Below are 9,380 nucleotides of genomic sequence, written 5' to 3'. Positions count from 1 at the left end.
TGCACAAAGTAACTGTCTCCTTTCAGTTAAAGGAGACTTCAAAGAACAAGCTTTCATTATGCTGATGACAACTGCTTGCCCTAAATTACACATCCTGTTTGCCCTAAAATATATACACCTACATTCCCTCCCCCCCCAAATATAAGTATTTTAGTTGGAAAATGCCCCTCAAATTTTTATGGTCTTTAAATGCAGGTGAAAACAAATGTGTTTGTTTTTTTTTTTGTGTTTTTTTTTTTTTGGTGTGAAAACCATTCATTTTTCAAGTAAATGGAACCCCCAAAACAAAAAAAAAGCAATTAAGAATTTACCAAGAGATGTCCTATTCTATTACAAAACTACTATGAATAAAGAATGCTACTAAAGTGAGGCTACATAATGTATTTGTATTGACATTATCTCAGCAGAAAAGGGAATTTGGAGCTTGTAATCATAAGAAACATAGCTACTTTCAGTTGATTGGGAGTAGTTTTCAGGAAACCCACATTCCAATGAACTAAACGCTTAGCCTGATAAATGCTGTTTCAGACTTAACATGCTCTCACTACTAGAATGCCTCTCTGGTAGGTTCATGCCCAAAATACCTTGATTATGATAACGTAGGCAGAGCATGGTGCTTTAAAGCCTCATAGACTTGGCTCAATCTCATTCTGCCACCTACATCTGATAAATTCATATACTTTTTTAGCCTTTGTTTTCTTGTACATAAATAGAAGTATCATCTACCTCACAGTACTGTTTGCAAGGATTAAAGGAGAAGGAAAGAAATACTGGTGGCAGAATTGCCCAAGGAGTGAAATGTCTTTTGATTAGAGAATAAACCACAGCAAATGATCAGGAGCAGTTAGAAGAAAAATAAAGAATACAAAACTGCTCTGCCAAATAAAAAGGGTCTTAAGATGCACAAGCAGCTGAGAGAAGGAAGGAGAAAGGAGACCTGATACAGAAAAATGCTGGGGAGAAAGGAGAGACTATCACCTAAAGAGAAACACTGACAAGAAGCTCTCTGTGGCCAACCAGCCTCTTCATAAAACAAAGATGCCCCAAATTCTAGCTCAAGGTCCCCCCACTCTTGTACTCTAATAGAAATTTGCCACAGTGCGACCCCACCCCCTGCTCTCCAACAGAAAGGGAAGTTTGTTGGCTAAAACTACCTTGTGTAAAGACACAGCTGTCTTGGGTAAAGTCTTATTAAATGTTTGGTAACACAACTGCCTTGCATGAAATGGTATTTTGAGGAATCAAGAAAGTGGGCTGCGTTCCAAATTAGAACTTTCACAAGGTGATGTCAGGGAACAGCCGTAAGAGACAAGACACCAGCAGGCTGGGAAATTCAGCAAAAACACAGAAACAACGCCAGTGATATCTGGAAGAAAATTAAACCTCAAAGACATTGGGAGACAGAGATAAGAAGCAGGGTTATATTATTTATATATCACGGGCCAGAGTGACCTCAGTAGGCTGGAAGGGTAGGGCGAAAGACAGGCTGCTAACATCTGGTTACCGGCCTTTGGTCGGCAGTCAGTAAACAGCTCTCTTCCCGTGTCTTATGGAGGAGATACAATGACTGTATCAGATACAACTGTCTTCAGGCTCCTTACAAATATCAAGGCAAAGAGGCAAACTTTAAAAAGTGATATAAAGCTAGCATGAAGTTGTATTTTACCCCGAAGAGTCAACCAAGACTGATATGGGGAGGTGGGAGAGGAAAATTAACCAGAAAAAAACATACCACACAGTCATTTGTCAAAATCCACGTATAACTAACTTCACAGCATAGCTAGGTGATCAAAGATTTTTCCAAAATGCCTAATCGGAGAAAGCTGTGATTTTGAGGAAGGCAATTGAGCAATTTGGGCGGGAACGTTAGTTACCAGGCTTAGAATCAACATCTTTTTTTTTTTTTTTTTTTTTTTTTGCAGTATGAATGCTCATGTCAGTTCCCCTTTGAAACATTCAATATGGATTTGCAAATAAATGACGAAATTACTATGTTACTGTGTGTTAACGAAAACGGTTAGTCCTTTATGTTCTGACGCTAGAGAAACTTGAAACTTTCCCACCTCTTCAAAAAGAAAAGAAAAAGAAAAGGCTAACCGTGGTTCTTAGGTAAACGGTGCAGCCGCTCCCTTCTCCCCGGGAGGCTCAGAGGGCCCCGCAGGCAACCGAGTCCCTGAGAATGCAGAAGGCACTGGTCGCTGGGATTGTTAGTGCACAGGTGCCGGCATGGCATTCGCTCCATTTAAAATGCCAACATAAAAACGTACGGTAGCTCCATACGTTTGAAACAAATCAAGAGACTTTGTGTCAAACTGAATCCCCTCGTTACTACTTGAGAAGCAAGGGGAGTAAACGGGCGGCAGAAAAGTCACGAGGGAGCCTCCCACCAGGTCACCGGTCTCCCAAGTGCAGTCGGTGTTGCACAAGGTCCGCTTCTGCAGAGACTATGGCTTCAACCTTAGAGCATCCCACCAGGGTAGAGACTCACAGCCAGCTCGACCGCCCCCCAAACCCGCTGCGCCCCAGCCACCCAGGGCTCGATCGGGTGGGCGGTGCAGCGTGTGAACCCCAGCTCCTTTTTCCAACCCGGTCCCCAGCAGGAGCCGGCCACCCACCCGTTCCTACCTCGCCTCATGATCTCCGCTCCAGCTCGTTCCGCGGGGCCGGCGAGCGCTACGAGGCGCAGGCGCCGCGGCCTCTATTTGTAAACACGCTCCACGTGCGCTCGCCCTACCCCATCTGCATCCGGCTCCAGGCACCTGAGGATGCCCCGCTTTCTCGCGAGCCCTCCCAGGGTGCAAACCGTAGTCCACCTGAACGTGGAGGAAGCCTGGCTTTCAGGGCCGGCCCCCTGGGAGGAGGGCCGCAATAGGGTGCGCCTCTACCGCCGCCTGCTGGTCCGCGAGGCAGCTGGCGGGCTGGAGAAGCCGGGCCGTCAGCGGAACCCACGCGGCACCGACAGTCGCCGCTGCCGCCGCCGGCCCCGCCCCCGGCCGCGCGCGCTCCCCGGGTCTCCAGCTCGCCAGCGACCGCACCCCCGGCACCGCCCCCGGCACCGCCCCCTGCACCGCCTCGCCCCGCCCACTGCCAGCGGCCCCGCCCCCGGCCGCGCGCTCGCCCGCCCAGGCCCCGCCCGCTCGGCGACACCACGTTCCTGCGGGGGCGCGCGCGCGCACCCTAATACCCCGCCTTCCGGCTCCGGCGACGCTCGCTCCGCGCTGCCGCCGCGCCGCCCGTGTCCATCTCCCTCCGGAGACTCCATTTGCTCTCGGGCGGTCCGGCGCTGCGCAGGCAGCGGGGAGCGATGCGCCCTGCGCGAGGGCCGGCGTCCCCGGGGCCAAGCAGCCGCTCGCTCGCCCGCTGGCTGCGGCGGTGACACCCGGGCGCCGGTGGCCACGGACGGACCCGGGCTCCCTCCGCGGGAGCAAAGACGTCCCGCGCTCGAGCTCGCCCTGCGGAGAGACGCCCTCGCTTGCACCGCTTCCCTCTGACCTCTTGATTCAGGAGGTAGGCGATTCAGGTCCCGCTCTCTGTCACTTAGTATTATTAGCCATCTCACTGGTAGGAGACGCTAATTTTTTCAACATAGTTTCAGGATAATGCCACAGACCCTGCTACTGGAAAAAAAAAAATGTTTCTTGGTATTTTCCTTTAGGTTTCTGAGGCTCCGAATACCTCTGCAGCCCCCCCACAGGAACTGCAGGACTTCTGTTGGCCCATCGAGGATCATTCTTCACCGGGATTACTGTATAACATCATCACTGAGCTTCCACCCCCTACCCTCCACCATGAGTCCTGGTTTCCACCAGGGAAGTTTTCTGATGATTTCTGTAATCATGTGACACCACCTATTGTCTCCCCCTTTTTTCCTTTCTGGTTGTGAAATACATTAGGTGTCAGTTTGTGTCGTGTTAATGTGCAGTTTTCTGCCTGCCTACCTTTGCCTTATTTGCACCGCTCACTTCTGTCCAGCCTGCCTTACCTTGCCTGCTTATGATTTCCATAACCACTCACTTGCATAACCTGTAACAGTCCTTGCCTGGAGGAGGCAGCATTCCCTACAGTGCGCGGCCTGAGAAAGAACAGTCAGGGCATGAGTTTTCCCATTGTATTTTCCCATAGACCAAGTATGCAAGTCCTCTCGTAAACTATTGCTTCGCCAGCACATGTCCCAAAATATCCCACCTGAGCCTTAGTCTTTTATAACCTCACCTGTAATGATGGCAAGAAGAATTGACTGCGCACTAACACTGTGAGAGAACTTGCTGATACAGCATTGGTTTGTAATCTCCTTCGAGACTAGTTCATGAAAAAAAAAAAACCTTAAACTACATGCGGAGGAAGAAAGAAGATAGGGTTCATTGGAGCTAGTCCTTGTTGAGGGATTTTGTAAGTTTTAAAACAGCAAAGTGAGAGTCCTATAGGCCTTGCCTAGAAATTGGCCAGCACACTATCCGCCTCTAGGGGGACAGGAAAGGGATTTTTAAAGCCCAATTTTCTAGTCTCGTTTTGTTCAAGTTAAGGTCGTTAAATAACTTGTTCTAGTAATTGCCTAATATATTAGACATTAAAATGTTGGGGAAACGTAAGCGTGTGGTGTTGACAATTAAGGACAAGCTTGACATTATTAAGAAACTTGAGGAAGGCATCTCTTTCAAAAAACTTTCTGTGGTGTATGGGATTGGTGAATCCACAGTTCGCGATATTAAAAAGAATAAAGATAGGATAATAAACTATGCAAACAACTCAGATCCTACAAGTGGGGTATCCAAACGTAAATCTATGAAGTCATCAACATATGAGGAACTTGACAGAGTTATGATAGAGTGGTTTAACCAACAGAAAACAGATGGGATTCCAGTGTCTGGAGCAATTTGTGCGAAACAAGCAAAGTTCTTTTTTGATGCTTTAGGGATGGAAGGTGATTTTAGTGCATCATCTGGCTGGCTAACTCGATTTAAGCAGCGCCATGGTATTCCAAAGGCTGCTAGTCAAGGAACAAAATTAAAAGGAGATGAAACTGCTGCCAGTGAGTTTTGTGGTAACTTTCAGGAATTTATTGAAAGAGAGAATCTACAACCAGAGCAAATTTATGGTGCTGACCAAACTGGATTGTTCTGGAAATGTTTACCATCCAGGACATTAGTTCTTGAAACTAACCAAAATACTTCTGGTTATAGGTCAAGCAGAGAGAGAATCATTATTATGTGTTGTGCAAATGCCACAGGTTTACACAAACTTAATCTTTGTGTTGTGGGAAAAGCCAAAAGACCCCGTGCATTCAAAGGAGCTGACCTTTCAAACTTTCCTGTCACTTATTTCAGTCAGAAAAGTGCATGGATCGAACACTCAGTTTTCAGACAGTGGTTTGAAAAATACTTTGTGCCACAGGTACAGAAGCATTTGAAATCCAAGGGGCTTCTAGAAAAAGCAGTGCTGCTTTTGGATTTTCCTCCAGCACATCCACATGAAGAATCGCTGAGTTCAGAAGATGGCAGAATAATTGTGAAATATCTGCCACCCAATGTCACAAGTCTAATTCAACCTATGAACCAGGGAGTTCTAGCCACGGTAAAAAGATACTACCGAGCCGGGCTTCTCCAGAAATACATGGATGAAGGAATTGACCCAAAAATGTTTTGGAAGAACTTGACAGTGTTGGATGCAATTTATGAAGTATCAAGAGCTTGGAACATGGTGAAATCAAGTACCATAACCAAAGCTTGGAAAAAACTTTTCCCTGGCAATGAAGAGAATTCAGGTCTGAACATGGATGAAGGAGCCATTTTAGCAGCTAACTTAGCAACGGTTTTACAGAATACAGAAGACTGTGAACACGTTGACATTGAGGATATTGACCAGTGGTTTGACTCTCAGAGTAGTGATTCAAGCTGTCAGGTGCTAAGTGACAGCGAAGGTGTTGAGGACCAGTCCAAGCCTGCTGAGCAAAAGCCTCCCAGCAAGACCAGAAAAACAGAAGTGAATCCAGTGAAGCACATTAGCCATAAAGCTGCACTTGAATGGACCGAAAACTTACTGGATTATCTAGAACAACAAGATGACATGCTTCTGTCTGATAAACTGGTATTACGGAGGCTGCGAACGATCATAAGAAGAAAGCAGAAGATCCACAATAACAAAAATCATTAATAATGCTCTGAAGGGTGTCAGAGTATTTGCGTCTTTGTGACTTTATCTGCAATGGAACTTAATTATCTTGCTTTAAGTGCTATGGATTTCAAGGCCAAATACATTTTATAAATGATTTTAGGATTAGATGCCATTTTGGATTACTTAAATTACTGCTCTTTAATGTCAATTCTAGTAAGTAAGCATTGACATGTAACTTGTCAGTCTTTTGTTTCTAATCTGTGTTCTACTAATTAGATCATAAGGTTCCTGAGGCCAGGGATCTTGTGTCTGTTTTGTGCCTGAATTTCGTTGTGTCTAAGAGGACCATGCACACTATAGGCAATCAATAAACCTGACTTAAAATGAATTTTTATGACTTTCTATGACCTTCAGTTTCCAAATTGAAATATGTGCCCAACTGGTATGTCTCAGTGGTTGAATGTTGGTTGATCTATGGAACAGGAGGTCAGGGTTTGATTCCCGGTCAGGGCACAAGCCCAGGTTGCAGGCTCGATCCCCAGTGGGGGCATGCAGGAGGCAGCTGATTAATGATTCTCTCATCATTGATGTTTCTGTCTCTCCATCTCCCTTCCTATCTGAAATCAATAAAAACATATTTTTAAAAATATTAAAAGAAATATATTAGCGGTAACTTTCCATTTCTATGATTTTCCAACCTGCTGAAAATTTTAGAACTCATCAAAGATTATGCTTGAAGTATTTCACAGTGAAAACAGAGAACTAAAGGAAAACAGTCTAAAGCCTTAACTATGACATTCTAAACCAACAGTATTTGGGCACCTAACAATTCAGATTGGCCATTTCTGAGTATAATGAAGGAAGAAGAAATAGGTTAAGATGTCCCCAAGGCTTGCACTGCACTTTTATTCCACTGACAGTAGGGAGAATTTCTTCGTAGTAGAAAAAAATAGATTTCAATTCCCAAACGGTTGTGATTAGAAGAGGTAATGGTTACCTTTTACCATCTGTCATTTTGATCCTTAGTATAGATATCTCAATCATTTTTAATAAGCTACTTGATATTTATGTAACACTTTTAAGCGTACAAAGTATGCCATTTTCTTTCAGGTAGCCTGTTTTTCTGTGAGAAATAGTGAGAATATAAGCCTCATAATTTGTGGACCCACCCCATCCATGAACAGTGGACTGACATTAAATAGAACATGTGAAAGGCACTGTAGAACAGCACCAGCTGCTGGGTGACCATGGCAAGTTACTTAATCTCTGCAAAATAGGGGAAATACCTTCCCCGGAGAGTTCTTGTGAGGAGTAAATGAGTTAATATATGGGCTTAGATCAGGTCCTGACTCAGAATAAGTCAACGCGGAGTGTTGGCTACTGTTACTGAGTTGCAGAAATTGGAAGTTTCGGAAATATGCTGAACAGATCTAGTGTATGTCTCAACCAAGATGTTGCTGCATTGGGAAAAATCTTTAGATGGGGAAATAAGATCAAAGAGATTCAAGTAACTAGTTTCTGTTGAAATACAATAATACTTATTTCAGTGAAAAATGAAATGTTAATCCAATTTAGAAATCATTTTCTGACCATGTGCTGCTAGACACAATAAGGTATACAGATACATATAAGATATCTTCAGTTGAATTTTAAAAGAAGATAAGAATGGAGTTGTAATTTCTTTGCTCCTGCTAATAAAATAGATATTAACTTTGTTCATAAAAGTCTATGTTACTAATATTGGCATAATTCACTTAAGTAGTAAAATACCTTTAAAGTAGGTAAGATAGCAGTAAGCAGGACACTTGAAATATTTTATCAAACTAACACAATCAGTAGAAAATCAGATCAAAAGAAATGTCATAGTAATTAGTCCCAGCCATATAGGCACAACTTGGAGATACTGTGGGTTCAGTTCCAGACCACCCCAATAAAGTGAGTTATAATGTTTTTGCTAGTGGAGGGTTCTGTCTTTAGTCTGTAAAAAAAAAAAAAGCAACATCTATGAAGCACAGTAAAATGAAACTCAATAAAATGAGGTATGTCTGTATTTACTGTTGTGCTTTTCACAGAGCTTTCTGCTTTTTTCAAAAACTTCTCACTTTATTCATGGCATTGAAGGGATTTGATGCTATGTTTTATCATAAGCGCTACTATAAACTGTATTCTAGTTCCATAAGTAATTGTAATACAAGAATTTTTCCTCTTCCAGGTATTGTAATATATGAGTATACAATTCATATCCTCTAGGAAGATGAATCATGCTGTCTTAGGTTACCTCATGCTCCTTATATGTATCTTAGTTTGAGAAGCACAGAAATAATGTGCTCTCATTTAACTTTGTGCACCTTAAAGATGATATCCACAGCTTCTGGTTATTGGTTACCATTTATAAAAGTGCATTTTTTTTTCAGAGTGCACAAACATTAATTTACAAAAGTACAAGGTATATATGATACAGGCTTTTTACACAGTAGTTAAAACAGGATTATTTTATGTGTTTTTATTACCAGAAAGTATAGAAAATGTTTAGTAATCATTTTTGCTATTTTTATACAAAGTGACAGGTCATGCACCTTTTTTTCCCCCCAGTTTTAAAATCCTTCGCTAAGTGCAAATACGAGATGCCTCTCTCCAGTTTTCAGGAAGTGGAATGGGACTGTCGCTGGGCAGTCTCTGGCTCTGGGGAGCAAGCACTCCGCCCAGAGAGGGGAAGGTGCCAGGCGCTGCTGGGCATCCTGCTTTGTCCCCCAGAAAGGGGCTCATCTCTGCGGGTTTCCTGTCACTTGCATCTTGCAGCCACTTGCTGGCTTGTCAGATGATTGTGGCCCCATCTCTGCCCCAAAGCCCATCACTAGTACGACTGCTTCTTGAGGAGCCCGGGATCCAGTGCCTGCCTCCGGGACCCTGCGGTGTCTAGAGGGTCAAACAGGGTTAGAACTCATGACCCGTGAGCCCCCACCAGCAGGAATGCCTCCTGAGCAGCTGTGTGGGTGAGAAATAGCCAGAATTCTCAAAGGACAGGTCCTCAGCTTGGCCTGGGGGGAACCATTCCTCTAAAGTGCATATTTTTTGAGTATTTGAAAGACGAACAGATCTCAGACCAAATGGAAAGTGTTTGGCAACTAAGTACACTTGGAAAAAAAAAAGTATAGCATGATATTTACTATTTCATACTTCAGTCTCAGAGTAATACAGGGGTTGAGTGGGAAACTTTGAGTGCTCAATAAATATAATAGAGTTGGCAGGGCCCAGATCAGTAATCTCAG

At 43.9% G+C, this 9,380-nt stretch overlaps 1 protein-coding gene across 1 annotated transcript; it reads left to right on the top strand.

The window, feature by feature from the left end:
* Window positions 1-3,243: 3,243 nt before the first annotated feature.
* On the top strand, window positions 3,244-8,087 carry TIGD2 (tigger transposable element derived 2). The gene is made up of 2 exons (XM_081091656.1): window positions 3,244-3,507; window positions 3,656-8,087. The coding sequence occupies exon 2, from the start codon at window positions 4,573-4,575 to the stop codon at window positions 6,148-6,150; it is 1,578 nt and encodes a 525-aa protein (XP_080947782.1). The 5' UTR covers window positions 3,244-3,507; window positions 3,656-4,572; the 3' UTR covers window positions 6,151-8,087.
* Window positions 8,088-9,380: the final 1,293 nt, after the last annotated feature.

Source organism: Myotis nattereri, assembly GCF_964212035.1.
Source record: "Myotis nattereri genome assembly, chromosome: 1".
Classification (NCBI taxonomy): domain Eukaryota; kingdom Metazoa; phylum Chordata; class Mammalia; order Chiroptera; family Vespertilionidae; genus Myotis; species Myotis nattereri.
Note: the sequence above shows the minus strand (reverse complement) of the source record. Positions and strands in the feature narration are given on the sequence as shown.